This window comes from Oncorhynchus nerka, linkage group LG8 (assembly GCF_034236695.1).
Source record: "Oncorhynchus nerka isolate Pitt River linkage group LG8, Oner_Uvic_2.0, whole genome shotgun sequence".
Classification (NCBI taxonomy): domain Eukaryota; kingdom Metazoa; phylum Chordata; class Actinopteri; order Salmoniformes; family Salmonidae; genus Oncorhynchus; species Oncorhynchus nerka.
This window is the reverse complement of record NC_088403.1, coordinates 70,869,173-70,892,667: the sequence shown is the minus strand read 5'-3', so window position 1 is coordinate 70,892,667 and position 23,495 is coordinate 70,869,173. Positions and strand designations below refer to the sequence as shown.

Here is a 23,495-nt window from a genome sequence, read left to right as displayed (position 1 = left end):
AACCTGTTTTCGCCCTAACCCTAACCTGTTTTCGCCCGAACCTGTTTTCGCCCTAACCTGTTTTTACCCTAAGTCTTATGGGGTAGTGTGTAGGTTACAGCTTTATTCTAAAATGGATTACATTGTTTCCCCCTCAATCTACACACAATACCAAATAACGACAAAGCAAAAACAGGTTTAGACATTTCTAATTTATTAAAAATAAAACTGAACTACCCCATTTACATAAGTATTCAGACCCTTTACTCAGTACTTTGAAGCACCTTTGGCAGCGATTACAGCCTTGAGTCTTTGGTACAACAGAGCTTGAGACTACAAGCTTGGCACACCTGTATTTGGGGAGTTTCTCCCATTCTTCTCTGCAGATCCTCTCAAGCTCTGTCAGGTTGGATGGGGAGCGTCGCTGCACAGCTATCTTCAGGTCTCTCCAGAGATGTTCGATCGGGTTCAAGTCCGGGCTCTGGCTGGGCCACTCAATGACATTCAGAGACGTGTCCCGAAGTCACTCCTGCGTTGTCTTGGCTGTGTGCTTAGGGTCATTGTCCTGTTGTAAGGTGAACCTTCTACCAAGTGTGATGTCCTGAGCGCTCAGGAGCAGGTTTTCATCAAGGATCTCTCTGTACTTTGCTCCGTTCATCTTTCCCTCTATCCTGACTCGTCTCCCAGTCTCTGTGACTAAAAACCATCCCCACAGTATGATGCTGCCACCACCATGCTTCACCATAGGGATGGTGCCAGGTTTCCTCCAGACGTGATGCTGCCACCACCATGCTTCACCATAGGGATGGTGCCAGGTTTCCTCCAGACGTGATGCTTGGCATTCAGGCCAAAGAGTTCACCAGAGAATCTTGTTTCTCATGGTCCGAGTCCTTTAGGTGCTTTTTGGCAAACACCAAACGGGCAGTCAAATCAAATCAAATTTATTTATATAGCCCTTCATACATCAGCTGATATCTCAAAGTGCTGTACAGAAACCCAGCCTAAAACCCCAAACAGCAAGCAATGCAGGTGTAAAAGCACCTGTCATGTGCCTTTACTGAGTGGCTATACTCTACCATAAAGGCCTGATTGTGATAATGTTGTCCTTCTGGAAGGTTCTCCCATCTCCACAGAGGAACTTTAGAGCTCTGTCAGTGACCATACCTCCCTGAACAAGGCCTTTCTCCCCGATTGCTCAGTTTGGCCGGATAAACTATTTATGTGTTCTTGGGGACCTTCAATGCTATGCCTCGACACAATCCTGTCTCGGAGCTCTACAGACAATTCCTTCAACCTCACGGCTTGGTTTTTGCTCTGACATGCACTGTCAACTGTGGGACCTTATATAGACAGGTGTGTTCCTTTCTAAATCATGTCCAATCAATTGAATTTACCACAGGTGGACTTCAATCCATCTCAAGAATGATCATGGAAACAGGATATATTTTCCTCATATCAAAGGGTCTGGGTTAAAAACCTGTTTTCGCTAATATTGAAAAGAAGAATCCATTTTAGAATAAGGCTGTAACATAACAAAATGTGGAAAAAGTCAAGGGGTCTGAATACTTTGATTGCACTGTATGTCTACATGTTACCTCCCACATTATACCCATATATAATAATAATATAATGTATATATCTACATGTTACCTCCCACATTATACCCATATATAATAATATAATGTATATAGACATGTTATATAACCTCCCATATATATATAATAATATATATATCTACATGTTACCTCCCACATTATACCCATATATAATAATAATATAATGTATATATCTACATGTTACCTCCCACATTATACCCATATATATATAATAATAATATAATGTATATAGACATGTTACCTCCCACATTATACCCATATATAATAATATAATGTATATAGACATGTTACCTCCCACATTATACCCATATATAATAATATAATGTATATAGACATGGTACCTCCCACATTATACCCATATATAATAATAATATAATGTATATAGACATGTTACCTCCCACATTATACCCATATATAATAATAATATAATGTATATAGACATGTTACCTCCCACATTATACCCATATATAATAATATAATGTATATATCTACATGTTACCTCCCACATTATACCCATATATAATAATATAATGTATATATCTACATGTTACCTCCCACATTATACCCATATAGAATAATAATATAATGTATATAGACATGTTACCTCCCATATATAATAATAATATAATGTATATATCTACATGTTACCTCCCACATTATACCCATATATAATAATAATATAATGTATATAGACATGTTACCTCCCACATTATACCCATATGTTACCTCCCACATTATACCCATATATAATAATAATATAATGTATATATCTACATGTTACCTCCCACATTATACCCATATATAATAATATAATGTATATAGACATGTTACCTCCCACATTATACCCATATATAATAATATAATGTATATAGACATGTTACCTCCCACATTATACCCATATATAATAATAATATAATGTATATATCTACATGTTACCTCCCACATTACACCCATATATAATAATAATATAATGTATATATCTACATGTTACCTCCCACATTATACCCATATATAATAATATAATGTATATAGACATGTTACCTCCCACATTATACCCATATATAATAATAATATAATGTATATAGACATGTTACCTCCCACATTATACCCATATATAATAATAATATAATGTATATAGACATGTTACCTCCCACATTATACCCATATATAATAATAATATAATGTATATAGACATGGTACCTCCCACATTATACCCATATAGAATAATATGTATATAGACATGTTACCTCCCACATTATACCCATATATAATAATATAATGTATATATCTACATGTTACCTCCCACATTATACCCATATATAATAATATAATGTATATATCTACATGTTACCTCCCACATTATACCCATATAGAATAATAATATAATGTATATAGACATGTTACCTCCCATATATAATAATAATATAATGTATATATCTACATGTTACCTCCCACATTATACCCATATATAATAATATAATGTATATAGACATGTTACCTCCCACATTATACCCATATATAATAATAATATAATGTATATATCTACATGTTACCTCCCACATTATACCCATATATAATAATATAATGTATATAGACATGTTACCTCCCACATTATACCCATATATAATAATAATATAATGTATATATCTACATGTTACCTCCCACATTATACCCATATATAATAATAATATAATGTATATATCTACATGTTACCTCCCACATTATACCCATATATAATAATATAATGTATATATCTACATGTTACCTCCCACATTATACCCATATATAATAATAATATAATGTATATATCTACATGTTACCTCCCACATTATACCCATATAGAATAATAATATAATGTATATAGACATGTTACCTCCCACATTATACCCATATATAATAATAATATAATGTATATAGACATGGTACCTCCCACATTATACCCATATAGAATAATAATATAATGTATATATCTACATGTTACCTCCCACATTATACCCATATAGAATAATAATATAATGTATATAGACATGTTACCTCCCACATTATACCCATATATAATAATAATATAATGTATATAGACATGTTACCTCCCACATTATACCCATATATAATAATATAATGTATATAGACATGTTACCTCCCACATTATACCCATATATAATAATATAATGTATATATCTACATGTTACCTCCCACATTATACCCATATATAATAATATAATATATATATCTACATGTTACCTCCCACATTATACCCATATATAATAATAATATAATGTATATATCTACATGTTACCTCCCACATTATACCCATATATAATAATAATATAATGTATATATCTACATGTTACCTCCCACATTATACCCATATATATTAATAATATAATGTATATATCTACATGTTACCTCCCACATTATACCCATATATAATAATATAATGTATATATCTACATGTTACCTCCCACATTATACCCATATATAATAATAATATAATGTATATATCTACATGTTACCTCCCACATTATACCCATATATAATAATAATATAATGTATATATCTACATGTTACCTCCCACATTATACCCATATATAATAATAATATAATGTATATAGACATGTTACCTCCCACATTATACCCATATATAATAATAATATAATGTATATAGACATGTTACCTCCCACATTATACCCATATATAATAATATAATGTATATAGACATGTTACCTCCCACATTATACCCATATATAATAATATAATGTATATATCTACATGTTACCTCCCACATTATACCCATATATAATAATATAATGTATATAGACATGTTACCTCCCATATATAATAATAATATAATGTATATAGACATGGTACCTCCCACATTATACCCATATAGAATAATAATATAATGTATATAGACATGTTACCTCCCATATATAATGTATATAGACATGTTACCTCCCATATATAATAATAATATAATGTATATATCTACATGTTACCTCCCACATTATACCCATATATAATAATAATATAATGTATATAGACATGTTACCTCCCACATTATACCCATATAGAATAATATAATGTATATAGACATGTTACCTCCCACATTATACCCATATATAATAATATAATGTATATAGACATGTTACCTCCCACATTATACCCATATATAATAATAATATAATGTATATAGACATGTTACCTCCCACATTATACCCATATATAATAATAATATAATGTATATAGACATGTTACCTCCCACATTATACCCATATATAATAATAATATAATGTATATAGACATGTTACCTCCCACATTATACCCATATAGAATAATAATATAATGTATATATCTACATGTTACCTCCCACATTATACCCATATATAATAATATAATGTATATAGACATGTTACCTCCCACATTATACCCATATATAATAATATAATGTATATAGACATGTTACCTCCCACATTATACCCATATAGAATAATAACATAATGTATATAGACATGTTACCTCCCACATTATACCCATATATAAGAATAACATAATGTAATATAGACATGTTACATCAACCAATTATACCCATATAAATAATACATGATGTATATAGACATGGTACCTCCCACATTATACCCATATATAATAATATAAAGTATATAGACATGTTACCTCCACATTATACCCATATATAATAATAATATAATGTATATAGACATGATACGTCCCACATGGTGGTGTGTATATAATAATAATATAATGTATATATCTACATGTTACCTCCCACATTATACCCATATGAATAATAATATAATGTATATAGACATGTTACCTGTTATACCCATATATAATAATATAATGTATATATTGGTGGTGTGTCCCACATTATACCCATATATAATAATAATATAATGTATATATCGTGTTACCTGGTGTGTTATACCCATATAGAATAATAATATAATGTATATAGACATGTTACCTCCCACATTATACCCATATATAATAATAATATAATGTATATATCTGTTGTTACCTCCACATTATACCCATATATAATAATATAATGTGTATATCTACATGTTACCTCCCACATTATACCCATATATAATAATAATATAATGTATATGGTGGTTGTCCCACATTATACCCATATATAATAATATAATGTATATAGACATGTTACCTCCCACATTATACCCATATATAATAATAATATAATGTATATATCTACATGTTACCTCCCACATTATACCCATATATATAATAATATAATGTATATATCTACATGTTACCTCCCACATTATACCCATATATGGTAATATATGTATGTATATAGACATGTTACCTCCCACATTATACCCATATATAATAATATAATGTATATAGACATGTTACCTCCACATTATACCCATATATAATAATATAATGTATATAGACATGTTACCTCCCACATTATACCCATATATAATAATATAATGGTGGTGTGACATGTTACCTCCCACATTATACCCATATATAATAATAATATAATGTTATATCTACATGTTACCTCCACATTATACCCATATAGGTAATAATATATGTATATAGACATGTTGGTACCCATATATAATAATATAATGTGTTGGTGGTACCTGTGTGTACCCGTGTTGGTGGTAATATAATGTATATATCGTGATGGTACCTCCCACATGTATGTGCATATATGTTGGTGGTGTGTATGTGCGTGATACCTCCCACATGGGTTTGATTCCCTCTTGAAACAGGTGGTGGTGTGTGGCCAGTCAGTTGGTGGTGTGTGTCGGTGACTGTGTTGGAACTGGTCCACCTGGCAACCAATCACAGCACAAGATAACATCAACCAATCACAGTGTGATAACATCAACTGATGATGTTGGTGGTGTGTGTGTATGTGATGTGTTGGTGGTGTGTGTGTATGTGATGCGTGTTGGTGGTGTGTGTGTATGTGATGCGTGTTGGTGGTGTGTGTGTATGTGATGCGTGTTGGTGGTGTGTGTGTATGATGCGTGTTGGTGGTGTGTGTGTGTATGCGATGCGTGTTGGTGGTGTGTGTGTATGTGATGCGTGTTGGTGGTGTGTGTGTATGTGATGCGTGTTGGTGGTGTGTGTGTATGTGATGCGTGTTGGTGGTGTGTGTGTATGTGATGCGTGTTGGTGGTGTGTGTGTATGCGATGCGTGTTGGTGGTGTGTGTGTATGCGATGCGTGTTGGTGGTGTGTGTGTATGCGATGCGTGTTGGTGGTGTGTGTGTGTGCGATGCGTGTTGGTGGTGTGTGTGTATGCGATGCGTGTTGGTGGTGTGTGTGTGTGTGTATGTCATGCGTGTTGGTGGTGCGTGTGTGGTGGTGTGTGTGTATGTGATGCGTGTTGGTGGTGTGTGTATGTGATGCGTGTTGGTGGTGTGTGTGTCATGATGCGTGTTGGTGGTGTCTGTGTTGGTGGTGCGTGTTGGTGGTGTGTGTGTGTGTATGTGATGCGTGTTGGTGGTGTGTGTGTGTGTGTATGTGATGCGTGTTGGTGGTGTCTGTGTACTGACCGATGCGTGTTGGTGGTGTGTGTGTGTGTGTATGATGCGTGTTAGTGGTGTGTGTACTGACCGATGCGTGTTGGTTGTGTGTGTGTGTGTGTATGTGATGCGTGTTAGTGGTGTATGTGTTGGTGGTGTCTGTGTACTGACCGATGCGTGTTGGTGGTGTGTGTGTGTGTGTATGTGATGCGTGTTAGTGGTGTGTGTACTGACCGATCCGTGTTGGTGGTGTGTGTGTGTGTGTGTGTGTGTGTGTGATGCGTGTTGGTGGTGTATGTGTTGGTGGTGTCTGTGTACTGACCGATGCGTGTTGGTGGTGTGTGTGTGTGTGTGTATGTGATGCGTGTTAGTGGTGTGTGTACTGACCGATGCGTGTTGGTGGTGTGTGTGTGTGTGTGTTGGTGGTGTGTGTGTGTGTGTATATGATGCGTGTTGGTGGTGTGTGTGTGTGATGCGTGTTGGTGGTGTGTGTGTGTGTGTATGATGCGTGTTGGTGGTGTGTGTGTGTGTGTGTATGTGATGCGTGTTGGTGGTGTGTGTGTGTGTGTATGTGATGCGTGTTGGTGGTGTGTGTGTGTGTGTATATGATGCGTGTTGGTGGTGTGTGTGTGTGTGTATATGATGCGTGTTAGTAGTGTGTGTACTGACCGATGCGACCGTGCCGATCTGTCTGATGTTCTGTTCATAACTCTGTGTGTTGGCGGGCCGGGACGGAGTCCTCCGAGAATACCACAAGGTATAGTTATACTGGAGAGGATGTTCCCCTACTGCAGGACTCACCGTCTAACACACACACACACACACACAGTCAGTATGAGTACCACAAGGTATAGTTATACTGGAGAGGATGTTCCCCTACTGCAGGACTCACTGTCTGATGTTCACACACACAACACACACACACACACACACAGTCAGTATGAGTACCACAAGGTATAGTTATACTGGAGAGGATGTTCCCCTACTGCAGGACTCACTGTCTAACACACACACACACACACACACACACACACACACACACACACAGTCAGTATGAGTACCACAAGGTATAGTTATACTGGAGAGGATGTTCCCCTACTGCAGGACTCACTGTCTAACACACACACACACACACAGTCAGTATGAGTACCACAAGGTATAGTTATACTGGAGAGGATGTTCCCCTACTGCAGGACTCACTGTCTAACACACACACACACACACACACACACACAGTCAGTATGAGTACCACAAGGTATAGTTATACTGGAGAGGATGTTCCCCTACTGCAGGACTCACCGTCTAACGCACACACACAGTCAGTATGAGGCATTAGTTACAACAGTTTGTGTGTATATATACACTGCTAAAAAAAAACACTTAAACAACACAATGTAACTCCAAGTCAATCACACTTCTGTGAAATCAAACTGTCCACTTAGGAAGCAACACTGATTGACAATAAATTTCACATGCTGTTGTGCAAATGGAATAGACAACAGGTGGAAATTATAGGCATTTACCAAGACACCCCCAAATAAAGGAGTGGTTCTGCAGGTGGTGACCACAGACCACTCCTCAGTTCCTATGCTTCCTGGCTGATGTTTTGGTCACTTTTGAATGCTGGCGGTGCTTTCACTCTAGTGGTAGCATGAGACGGAGTCTACAACCCACACAAGTGGCTCAGGTAGTGCAGCTCATCCAGGATGGAACATCAATGCGAGCTGTGGCAAGAAGGTTTGCTGCGTCTGTCAGCGTAGTGTCCAGAGCATGGAGGCGCTACCAGGAGACAGGCCAGTACATCAGGAGACGTGAGGGATGCCGTAGGAGGGCAACAACCCAGCAGCAGGACCGCTACCTCCGTCTTTGTGCAAGGAGGAGCAGGAGGAGCACTGCCAGAGCCCTGCAAAATGACCTCCAGCAGGCCACAAATGTGCATGTGTCTGCTCAAACGGTCAGAAACAGACTCCATGAGGGTGGTATGAGGGCCCGACGTCCACAGGTGGGGGTTGTGCTTAAATACAGCCCAACACCGTGCAGGACGTTTGGCATTTGCCAGAGAACACCAAGATTGGCAAATTCGCCACTGGCGTCCTGTGCTCTTCCCAGATGAAAGCAGGTTCACATTGAGCACATGTCACAGACGTGACAGAGTCTGGAGACGCCGTGGAGAAAGTTCTGCTGCCTGCAACATCCTCCAGCATGACCGGTTTGGCGGTGGGTCAGTCATGGTGTGGGGTGGCATTTCTTTGGGGGGCCACACAGCCCTCCATGTGCTCTCCAGAGGTAGCCTGACTGCCATTAGGTACCGAGATGAGATTCTCAGACCCCTTGTGAGACCATATGCTGGTGCGGTTGGCCCTGGGTTCCTCCTAATGCAAGATAATGCTAGACCTCATGTGGCTGGAGTGTGTCAGCAGTTCCTGCAAGAGGAAGGCATTGATGCTATGGACTGGCCCGCCCGTTCCCCAGACCTGAATCCAAATGAGCACATCTGGGACATCATGTCTCACTCCTTCCACCAACGCCACGTTGCACCACAGACTGTCCAGGAGTTGGCGGATGCTTTAGTCCAGGTCTGGGAGGAGATCCCTCAGGAGACCATCCGCCACCTCATCAGGAGCATGCCCAGGCGTTGTAGGGAGGTCATACAGGCACGTGGAGGCCACACACACTACTGAGCCTCATTTTGACTTGTTTTAAGGACATTACATCAAAGTTGGATCAGCCTGTAGTGTGGTTTTCCACTTTAATTGTGAGTGTGACTCCAAATCCAGACCTCCATGGGTTGATACATTTGGTTTCCATTGATAATTTTTGTGTGATTTTGTTGTCAGCACATTCAACTATGTAAAGAATAAAGTATTTAATCAAGAATATTTCATTCATTCAGATCTAGGATGTGTTATTTTAGTGTTCCCTTTATTGTTTTGAGCAGTATATATATATATATATACACACGAGGCATTCGAAAAATGCATTAGAAAAATGAGATTCAATCATTTGGGTTGAAGTTAGAAGGAAAAGAGGATGAGAACAGAGACAGACTGATTGTCTCAACATCAGTTACCATTGCTACCTGTTTTACCCTAACAAACATCAGTTACCATTGCTACCTGTTTTACCCTAACAAACATCAGTTACCATTGCTACCTGTTTTACCCTAACAAACATCAGTTACCATTGCTACCTGTTTTACCCTAACCAACATCAGTTACCATTGCTACCTGTTTTACCCTAACCAACATCAGTTACCATTGCTACCTGTTTTACCCTAACAAACATCAGTTACCATTGCTACCTGTTTTACCCTAACAAACATCAGTTACCATTGCTACCTGTTTTACCCTAACAAACATCAGTTACCATTGCTACCTGTTTTACCCTAACAAACATCCATGGATATCAGTCTGAAAGTCACTGTAAAAAAATAAGCAATAATCTGAACAAGCCAGAATGTCTAATGAAATGATAAGTAGTCTAACTGTTTTACCTTGACAAACAGAAGTTACCATTGCACACCTGTTTTACCTCTAACACAACACACACTGGCCTTTTACCCTAACAAACATCACACATTGCTGGCCTTTTACAACCAACATCAGTTACCATTGCTACACTGTTTTACCTAACAAACATCAGTTACCATTGCTACCTGTTTTACCTAACTAACATCACACCATTGGCCTCTACACACCTAACACACATCACACATTGCTGGCCTCTTTTACCCTAACAAACACTGGCCTCTACACAATAAGCACACAAGCCAGAATGTCTAATGAAATGATAAGTACTGGTTGTCTTACACACACACACACTGGCCTCTACACACACACACACACACTGGCCTCTACACACACACACACACACTGGCCTCTACACACACACACACACACACACACACACACACACACTGGCCTCTACACACACACACACACACACACTGGCCTCTACACACACACACACACACTGGCCTCTACACACACACACACACACACACACACCTCTACACACACACACACACACACACACTGGCCTCTACACACACACACACACACACACTGGCCTCTACACACACACACACACACACTGGCCTCTACACACACACACTGGCCTCTACACACACACACTGGCCTCTACACACACACACACACACTGGCCTCTACACACACACACACACACACTGGCCTCTACACACACACACACACACTGGCCTCTACACACACACACACACTGGCTTCTACACACACACACACACTGGCCTCTACACACACACACACACTGGCCTCTACACACACACACTGGCCTCTACACACACACTGGCCTCTACACACACACACACTGGCCTCTACACACACACACACTGGCCTCTACACACACTGGCCTCTACACACACAGGCCTCTACACACACTGGCCTCTACACACACACACACTGGCCTCTACACACACACACACTGGCCTCTACACACACACACACACACTGGCCTCTACACACACACACACACACTGGCCTCTACACACACACACACACACTGGCCTCTACACACACACACACACACTGGCCTCTACACACACACACACACACTGGCCTCTACACACACACACACACACTGGCCTCTACACACACACACACACACTGGCCTCTATACACACACACACACACTGGCCTCTACACACACACACACACACACTGGCCTCTACACACACACACACACACTGGCCTCTACACACACACACACACACTGGCCTCTACACACACACACTGGCCTCTACACACACACACACACACTGGCCTCTACACACACACACTGGCCTCTACACACACACACACACACACTGGCCTCTACACACACACACACACACACTGGCCTCTACACACACACACACACACTGATCTCTACACACACACACACTGATCTCTACACACACACACACTGATCTCTACACACACACACACACACTGGCCTCTACACACACACACACACACACTGGCCTCTACACACACACACACACACACTGGCCTCTACACACACACACACACACACTGGCCTCTACACACACACACACACTGGCCTCTACACACACACACACACTGGCCTCTACACACACACACACACTGGCCTCTACACACACACACACACTGGCCTCTACACACACACTGGCCTCTACACACACACACACACACTGGCCTCTACACACACACACAATCTGGCCTCTACACACACACACACACTGGCCTCTACACACACACACACTGGCCTCTACACACACACACACACACTGGCCTCTACACACACACACACACACACACTGGCCTCTACACACACACACACACTGGCCTCTACACACACACACACACTGGCCTCTACACACACACACACACACTGGCCTCTACACACACACACACACTGGTCTCTACACACACACACACACACTGGCCTCTAAACACACACTGGCCTCTACACACACACTGGCCTCTACACACACACTGGCCTCTACACACACACACACACTGGCCTCTACACACACACACACACACTGGCCTCTACACACACACACTGGCCTCTACACACACACACACACTGGCCTCTACACACACACACACACTGGCCTCTACACACACACACACACTGGCCTCTACACACACACACACACTGGCCTCTACACACACACACACACTGGCCTCTACACACACACACACTGGCCTCTACACACACACACACTGGCCTCTACACACACACACACACTGGCCTCTACACACACACACACTGGCCTCTACACACACACACTGGCCTCTACACACACACACACTGGCCTCTACACACACACACTGGCCTCTACACACACACACTGGCCTCTACACACACACACTGGCCTCTACACACACACACTGGCCTCTACACACACACACTGGCCTCTACACACACACACACTGGCCTCTACACACACACACACACACTGGCCTCTACACACACACACACACACTGGCCTCTACACACACACACACACACACTGGCCTCTACACACACACACACACACACTGGCCTCTACACACACACACACACTGGCCTCTACACACACACACACACACTGGCCTCTACACACACACACACTGGCCTCTACACACACACACTGGCCTCTACACACACACACACTGGCCTCTACACACACACACACTGGCCTCTACACACACACACACTGGCCTCTACACACACACACACACTGGCCTCTACACACACACACACTGGCCTCTACACACACACACACACTGGCCTCTACACACACACACACTGGCCTCTACACACACACACACTGGCCTCTACACACACACACACTGGCCTCTACACACACACACACACACTGGCCTCTACACACACACACACACACACACACACTGGCCTCTACACACACACACACACTGGCCTCTACACACACACACACACTGGCCTCTACACACACACACACACTGGCCTCTACACACACACTGGCCTCTACACACACACTGGCCTCTACACACACTGGCCTCTACACACACACACACTGGCCTCTACACACACACACACTGGCCTCTACACACACACACACACACACACTGGCCTCTACACACACACACACACACTGGCCTCTATACACACACACACACACACACTGGCCTCTATACACACACACACACACACACTGGCCTCTACACACACACACACACTGGCCTCTACACACACACACACACACTGGCCTCTACACACACACACACTGGCCTCTACACACACACACACACTGGCCTCTACACACACACACACACACACACACACTGGCCTCTACACACACACACACACACTGGCCTCTACACACACACACTGGCCTCTACACACACACACTGGCCTCTACACACACACACTGGCCTCTACACACACACACACACACACACTGGCCTCTACACACACACACTGGCCTCTACACACACACACTGATCTCTACACACACACACACTGATCTCTACACACACACACACTGATCTCTACACACACACACACACACACTGGCCTCTACACACACACACACACACTGGCCTCTACACACACACACACACACACACACACACACACACACACTGGCCTCTACACACACACACACACACACACTGGCCTCTACACACACACACACACTGGCCTCTACACACACACACACACTGGCCTCTACACACACACACACACTGGCCTCTACACACACACACACACACTGGCCTCTACACACACACTGGCCTCTACACACACACACACACTGGCCTCTACACACACACACACACACTGGCCTCTACACACACACACACACTGGCCTCTACACACACACACACACTGGCCTCTACACACACACACACACTGGCCTCTACACACACACACACACTGGCCTCTACACACACACACACACTGGCCTCTACACACACACACACACTGGCCTCTACACACACACACACACACTGGCCTCTACACACACACACACACACTGGCCTCTACACACACACACACACACTGGCCTCTACACACACACACACTGGCCTCTACACACACACACACTGGCCTCTACACACACACTGGCCTCTACACACACACACACTGGCCTCTACACACACACACACTGGCCTCTACACACACACACACTGGCCTCTACACACACACACACTGGCCTCTACACACACACACACTGGCCTCTACACACACACACAGGCCTCTACACACACACACACTGGCCTCTACACACACACACACTGGCCTCTACACACACACACACTGGCCTCTACACACACACACACTGGCCTCTACACACACACACACTGGCCTCTACACACACACACACTGGCCTCTACACACACACACACTGGCCTCTACACACACACACACACACACTGCCTCTACACACACACACACTGGCCTCTACACACACACACACACACTGGCCTCTACACACACACACACTGGCCTCTACACACACACACACTGGCCTCTACACACACACACACTGGCCTCTACACACACACACACTGGCCTCTACACACACACACACTGGCCTCTACACACACACACACTGGCCTCTACACACACACACACTGGCCTCTACACACACACACACTGGCCTCTACACACACACACACTGGCCTCTACACACACACACACTGGCCTCTACACACACACACACTGGCCTCTACACACACACACACTGGCCTCTACACACACACACACTGGCCTCTACACACACACACACTGGCCTCTACACACACACACTGGCCTCTACACACACACACACTGGCCTCTACACACACACACACTGGCCTCTACACACACACACACTGGCCTCTACACACACACACACTGGCCTCTACACACACACACACTGGCCTCTACACACACACACACTGGCCTCTACACACACACACACTGGCCTCTACACACACACACACTGGCCTCTACACACACACACACACTGGCCTCTACACACACACACACACACTGGCCTCTACACACACACACACTGGCCTCTACACACACACACACTGGCCTCTACACACACACACACTGGCCTCTACACACACACACTGGCCTCTACACACACACACTGGCCTCTACACACACACTCTCAACAGAGTTGATAGACAACGGAGTTGATAGAGATGAGGGTTTTGGGAGGGGGTTCACTGTGTACGTGTCTGGTGTGTGTTGCGTACCTTGCGTCGGTTGTTGTTGATGGAGCCGTCTTCCTCCCGGTTACAGACGGTCTCATCCTGATCCTCTGGGTCGTCATCTTTCAGACTGGGGGGAGAGAATACACACACATTATACACCCTAACACTCCTCATCCCCTGGGTCGTCATCTTTCAGACTGGGGGGAGAGAATACACACACATTATACACCCTAACACTCCTCATCCCCTGAGGCATCATCTTTAATGTGTGTATGTGTACACACACGGATAGCTAGTTAGCTGAATTGATACCTTTGGGATGAATTAGAACACCGACTGCAAGCCAGGCCTAATCGCCCAACATCATGCTCTCTCTAATTCTCTCTTTCTTTCTCTCTCTCTCGGAGGACCTGAGCCCTAGGACCGTGCCCCAGGACTACCTGACATGATGACTCCTTGCTGTCCCCAGTCCACCTGACTGTTCTGCCTTATTATTATTCGACCATGCTGGTCATTTATGAACATTTGAACATCTTGGTCATGTTCTGTTATAATCTCTACCCGGCACAGCCAGAAGAGGACTGGCCACCCCACATAGCCTGGTTCCTCTCTAGGTTTCTTCCTAGGTTTTGGCCTTTCTAGGGAGTTTTTCCTAGCCACCGTGCTTTTACACCTGCATTGTTTGCTGTTTGGGGTTTTAGGCTGGGTTTCTGTACAGCACTTTGAGATATCAGCTGATGTACGAAGGGCTATATAAATAAATTTGATTTGATTTGATTTGATTTGATCAGTGCCAGACCTCACTAATGCTCTTGTGGCTGAATGGAAGCAAGTCCCCACAGCATTATTCCTACATCTAGTGGAAAGCCTTCCCAGAAGAGTGGAGGCTGTTATAGCAGCAATGTTCCAACATCTAGAGGAAAGCCTTCCCAGAAGAGTGGAGGCTGTTATAGCAGCAATGTTCCTACATCTAGTGGAAAGCCTTCCCAGAAGAGTGGAGGCTGTTATAGCAGCAATGTTCCAACATCTAGTGGAAAGCCTTCCCAGAAGAGTGGAGGCTGTTATCGCAGCAATGTTCCTACATCTAGTGGAAAGCCTTCCCAGAAGAGTGGAGGCTGTTATAGCAGCAATGTTCCAACATCTAGTGGAAAGTCTTCCCAGAAGAGTGGAGGCTGTTATAGCAACAATGTTCCAACATCTAGTGGAAAGCCTTCCCAGAAGAGTGGAGGCTGTTATAGGAGGAATGTTCCAACATCTAGTGGAAAGCCTTCCCAGAAGAGTGGAGGCTGTTATAGGAGGAATGTTCCAACATCTAGTGGAAAGCCTTCCCAGAAGAGTGGAGGCTGTTATAGGAGGAATGTTCCAACATCTAGTGGAAAGCCTTCCCAGAAGAGTGGAGGCTGTTATAGGAGGAATGTTCCTACATCTAGTGGAAAGCCTTCCCAGAAGAGTGGAGGCTGTTATAGGAGGAATGTTCCAACATCTAGCGGAAAGCCTTCCCAGAAGAGTGGAGGCTGTTATAGGAGGAATGTTCCAACATCTAGTGGAAAGCCTTCCCAGAAGAGTGGAGGCTGTTATAGCAGCAATGTTCCTACATCTAGTGGAAGGCCTTCCCAGAAGAGTGGAGGCTGTTATAGCAGCAATGTTCCAACATCTAGTGGAAAGCCTTCCCAGAAGAGTGGAGGCTGTTATAGCAGCAATGTTCCAACATCTAGTGGAAAGCCTTCCCAGAAGAGTGGAGGCTGTTATAGCAGCAATGTTCCTACATCTAGTGGAAAGCCTTCCCAGAAGAGTGGAGGCTGTTATAGCAGCAATGTTCCAACATCTAGTGGAAAGCCTTCCCAGAAGAGTGGAGGCTGTTATAGCAGCATTATTCCTATATCTAGTGGAAAGCCTTCCCAGAAGAGTGGAGGCTGTTATAGCAACAATGTTCCAACATCTAGTGGAAAGCCTTCCCAGAAGAGTGGAGGCTGTTATAGGAGGAATGTTCCAACATCTAGTGGAAAGCCTTCCCAGAAGAGTGGAGGCTGTTATAGGAGGAATGTTCCAACATCTAGTGGAAAGCATTCCCAGAAGAGTGGAGGCTGTTATAGGAGGAATGTTCCAACATCTAGTGGAAAGCCTTCCCAGAAGAGTGGAGGCTGTTATAGGAGGAATGTTCCTACATCTAGTGGAAAGCCTTCCCAGAAGAGTGGAGGCTGTTATAGGAGGAATGTTCCAACATCTAGCGGAAAGCCTTCCCAGAAGAGTGGAGGCTGTTATAGGAGGAATGTTCCAACATCTAGTGGAAAGCCTTCCCAGAAGAGTGGAGGCTGTTATAGCAGCAATGTTCCTACATCTAGTGGAAAGCCTTCCCAGAAGAGTGGAGGCTGTTATAGCAGCAATGTTCCAACATCTAGTGGAAAGCCTTCCCAGAAGAGTGGAGGCTGTTATAGCAGCAATGTTCCAACATCTAGTGGAAAGCCTTCCCAGAAGAGTGGAGGCTGTTATAGCAGCAATGTTCCAACATCTAGTGGAAAGCCTTCCCAGAAGAGTGGAGGCTGTTATAGCAGCATTATTCCTATATCTAGTGGAAAGCCTTCCCAGAAGAGTGGAGGCTGTTATAGCAGCAATGTTCCAACATCTAGTGGAAAGCCTTCCCAGAAGAGTGGAGGCTGTTATAGCAGCAATGTTCCAACATCTAGTGGAAAGTCTTCCCAGAAGAGTGGAGGCTGTTATAGCAGCAATGTTACAACATCTAGTGGAAAGCCTTCCCAGAAGAGTGGAGGCTGTTATAACAGCAATGTTCCAACATCTAGTGGAAAGCCTTCCCAGAAGACTGGAGGCTGTTATAGCAGCAATGTTCCAACATCTAGTGGAAAGCCTTCCCAGAAGAGTGGAGGCTGTTATAGCAGCAATGTTCCAACATCTAGTGGAAAGCCTTCCTAGAAGAGTGGAGGCTGTTATAGCAGCAATGTTCCTACATCTAGTGGAAAGCCTTCCTAGAAGAGTGGAGGCTGTTATAGCAGCAATGTTACAACATCTAGTGGAAAGCCTTCCCAGAAGAGTGGAGGCTGTTATAGCAGCAATGTTACAACATCTAGTGGAAAGCCTTCCCAGAAGAGTGGAGGCTACTATAGCAGCAAAAGGGGACCAACTCCATATGAATTCTCATGAATGAGATGTTGGACGAGCAGGTGTCCACATACACTCCATGACCAACTGTATGTGCACTCGCACCATTCCTATTTTATTCAGCTAAATTAAATTAATATTCTTACAATACAATCAGAAAATAAAATGACATAGGACTTGACCATATCTTGTCAGCTAAATGAACAAGGCCTATAGCATGGAGCATAGCCAGAAACCATACAGTAGGACAACTCATTCCATTCATAGCCAGAAACCATACAGTAGGACAACTCATTCCATTCATAGCCAGAAACCATACAGTAGGACAACTCATTCCATTCATAGCCAGAAACCATACAGTAGGACAACTCATTCCATTCATAGCCAGAAACCATACAGTAGGAAACTCATTCCATTCATAGCCAGAAACCATACAATAGGACAACTCATTCCATTCATAGCCAGAAACCATACAGTAGGACAACTCATTCCATTCATAGCCAGAAACCATACAGTAGGACAACTCATTCCATTCATAGCCAGAAACCATACAGTAGGACAACTCATTCCATTCATAGCCAGAAACCATACAGTAGGACAACTCATTCCATTCATAGCCAGAAACCATACAGTAGGACAACTCATTCCATTCATAGCCAGAAACCATACAGTAGGACAACTCATTCCATTCATAGCCAGAAACCATACAGTAGGACAACTCATTCCATTCATAGACAACTCATTCCATTCATAGCCAGAAACCATACAGTAGGACAACTCATTCCATTCATAGCCAGAAACCATACAGTAGGACAACTCATTCCATTCATAGCCAGAAACCATACAGTAGGACAACTCATTCCATTCATAGCCAGAAACCATACAGTAGGACAACTCATTCCATTCATAGCCAGAAACCATACAGTAGGACAACTCATTCCATTCATAGCCAGAAACCATACAGTAGGACAACTCATTCCATTCATAGCCAGAAACCATACAGTAGGACAACTCATTCCATTCATAGCCTCATTCCAAACCATATACAGTAGGACAACTCATTCCATTCATAGCCAGAAACCATACAGTAGGACAACTCATTCCATTCATAGCCAGAAACCATACAGTAGGACAACTCATTCCATTCATAGCCAGAAACCATACAGTAGGACAACTCATTCCATTCATAGCCAGAAACCATACAGTAGGACAACTCATTCCATTCATAGCCAGAAACCATACAGTAGGACAACTCATTCCATTCATAGCCAGAAACCATACAGTAGGACAACTCATTCCATTCATAGCCAGAAACCATACAGTAGGACAACTCATTCCATTCATAGCCAGAAACCATACAGTAGGACAACTCATTCCATTCATAGCCAGAAACCATACAGTAGGACAACTCATTCCATTCATAGCCAGAAACCATACAGTAGGACAACTCATTCCATTCATAGCCAGAAACCATACAGTAGGACAACTCATTCCATTCATAGCCAGAAACCATACAGTAGGACAACTCATTCCATTCATAGCCAGAAACCATACAGTAGGACAACTCATTCCATTCATAGCCAGAAAACCATTCCATTCAGCCAGAAACCATAGGACAACTCATTCCATTCATAGCCAGAAACCATACAGTAGGACAACTCATTCCATTCATAGCCAGAAACCATACAGTAGGACAACTCATTCCATTCATAGCCAGAAACCATACAGTAGGACAACTCATTCCATTCATAGCCAGAAACCATACAGTAGGACAACTCATTCCATTCATAGCCAGAAACCATACAGTAGGACAACTCATTCCATTCATAGCCAGAAACCATACAGTAGGACAACTCATTCCATTCATAGCCAGAAACCATACAGTAGGACAACTCATTCCATTCATAGCCAGAAACCATACAGTAGGACAACTCATTCCATTCATAGCCAGAAACCATACAGTAGGACAACTCATTCCATTCTTATGACATACATTCTCTTCATTTCTTTAAACCTGCCTAAAATAATGGATTCATTGTTGTGTATAATCAATGGATTCATTGTTGTGTATAATCAATAGATTCATTGTTGTGTATAATCAATAGATTCATTGTTGTGTATAATCAATAGATTCATTGTTGTGTATAATCAATAGATTCATTGTTGTGTATAATCAATAGATTCATTGGAATGTAGATGTTCCAAAGGTGTAGATCAGCGGCTTGTAAACAACGCCCTGGATGTACGAACTGATAATCTGACAACGCCCTGGATGTACGAACGGATATAAAATGGAAATAACAACAAATGTCAAATACAGGCCGAGTCAAATAATTAACATCCAATCACATTAACCGTTACTCATCCAATCACATTAACCGTTACTCATCCAATCACATTAACCGTTACTCATCCAATCACATTAACCGTTACTCATCCAATCACATTAACCGTTACTCTCTTGCGGGAATTCCACCAACGGTCCATGTGAGGCCAAACGTAGCTGCTGCTCATTCCGTTTGCACAAAAATGGATAAATTGTTTTAAAAAAGTAAGGCCGCGTCCATAGACACACATACCAGCTCTACTGGTAGTACTGCTACTACCAGCAGTACTGCACCTGTCGACGACAAGTTGTTCTGCTTACACGACCACATCCAATGCTGGCATCAGTAATTCTACATGTTGTTAGTCCAGCTAGCATGGACACTGATAGCTGTGAATCTGATGCAGCTGAAGAGCCACTGCCCCCTTACCCGGGAAAGCACCGATCAACAGACAGGGACGTTGGACCACCGAAGAGGCGCAAATATGATGAGAACTACATTGATTTGAGGTTCACTTAGATTGGGAACAGTGCCTTTCCTCAGCCACAGTGTGTTATATGTGAAAAACTACTATCTCACAACCTTCACGCTTGCACAGACATTTAGAAACAAAACATGCCAATTTGAAAAATAAGCCACAGAAGTTTGAGCGAGAATTAAGACGAGGTTCGAGTAGTAAGACACGTATAAAAGCAACAAATACCATTAATAACGGGCTAGAAGCGTCTTATATGGTAAGCTACCAAGGGGCTAGAACAGGCAAGGCCCATGGTATTGTGGAGGACTTCATTCTTCCTGCTGCCGCGGATATGGCTGGGACAATGCTGGTAGAAAAGGACAATAAAACTACACAGACAATGCCTCCATAAAAACACTTTCACGACAGGAGATGTTTTGAAAACAATTACTGCTTCTCATACAAGCCAGTAAATTCTGTGTTACAGCTGGATGAGTCAACAGACATGACGGGCCTGGCACAACTCCTGGTATATGTCCGTTATTTTTATGGGGGGGGGGTCAATTAAGGAAGACATCCTCTTCTGCAAACCACTGGAAACCAGAACAACAGGAGAGGATATTTTTAAAGTACTGGACAGCTTTGTGACATCATATGGACGTTGGTGGTCAAGATGTGTTGGTATCTGTACTGATGGCACTACACAGTTAAATAAAGGTAAAATAATATGTACTGATGGCGCAAAAGCCATGAAAGGGACACAGGAGGGTTAACGCACGTGCAAGCAGTTGCTCCCTAGGCAACTTGGATACACAGGAGCATCCACCGAGAGGCTCTTGCTGACATGAAAATACTTGACAGCTTGAAAGACGTTTTGGACACTACTTTGTTAAAGCAAGGTCCCTGAACTCACGTGTATTTTCTGCATTATGCAATGATATGGGCAGCGACCATCTAAAGTGTTTACTACATACAGAAGTGCGCTGGTTATTTTTTTGTTTGTTTTTTATTTAACGAGGCAAGTCAGTTAAGAACAAATTCATATTTTCTATGACGGCCTAGGAACAGAGGGTTAAACTGCCTTGTTCGGGGGCAGAACTACCGATTTTCACCTTGTCGTTAGACCATCCTTTCGGTTCCTGCCCAACGCACTAACCACTAGGCTACCTGGGTCAAATTATTGACACGTCTTTTTGAATTGAGGAGCTCAAAGTTTTCTTTACTGACCATCATTTTCACTTTGTCTGACCGCTTGCATGATGACGAGTTTCTCACACGACTGGCCTATCTGGGTGATGTTTTTCTCTCACCTGGACTGTGGGTAGCTGATAACTACCCACATTCACCACTTACTAAATCAACCATAGCATCTTAATGAGTAGCTAACTACATTACAGAATGGGAACCATTGCTAGCACAGACGGGCAGACAACTTAACTGTTCAAATTGGTTCATCTCAGCTTCGACCAGTCCTCCTCACAGAGTAGCGAACCTCACGAGAACCTGGTTTGTTAAGGAGTTTAAAAGTTCCTAGATAATCGCTTTAATTAACTAGCTGGCTAAACGTTTTGATTAACTAGCTGGCTAAGTTACTTCGCCAACTAACTTCAAAACAAGCAAGATGGCGTCTCTGCAGTTCTACGCCTGAAGGCAAGCAGACGGATCGGTGGCTGGGACAAACAGAAAGAAGTCGAAGTCCTAAGCGAAACGCCCTTTGAATGACCCAGCTCCGTTCATTACTCGAATGTATTGATGGATTGTTGGTGAGATGGATGGATGGCCTGCTTTCGTATT

General features: G+C 42.9%; 1 protein-coding gene across 1 annotated transcript in view; it reads right to left on the bottom strand.

The window, feature by feature from the left end:
* Positions 1 to 23,495, bottom strand: part of LOC135572993 (eukaryotic translation initiation factor 4E type 2-like) — a 35,586-nt gene extending 12,091 nt beyond the window's left edge. The window contains exons 1-2 of the mRNA XM_065022040.1: positions 23,140 to 23,495; positions 15,846 to 15,930 (exon numbers count right to left, since the gene is read on the bottom strand). Coding sequence (XP_064878112.1) covers positions 15,846 to 15,930; positions 23,140 to 23,156 — 102 coding nt within the window. The 5' untranslated portion in view covers positions 23,157 to 23,495. The remainder of the gene's footprint in view (positions 1 to 15,845; positions 15,931 to 23,139) is intronic.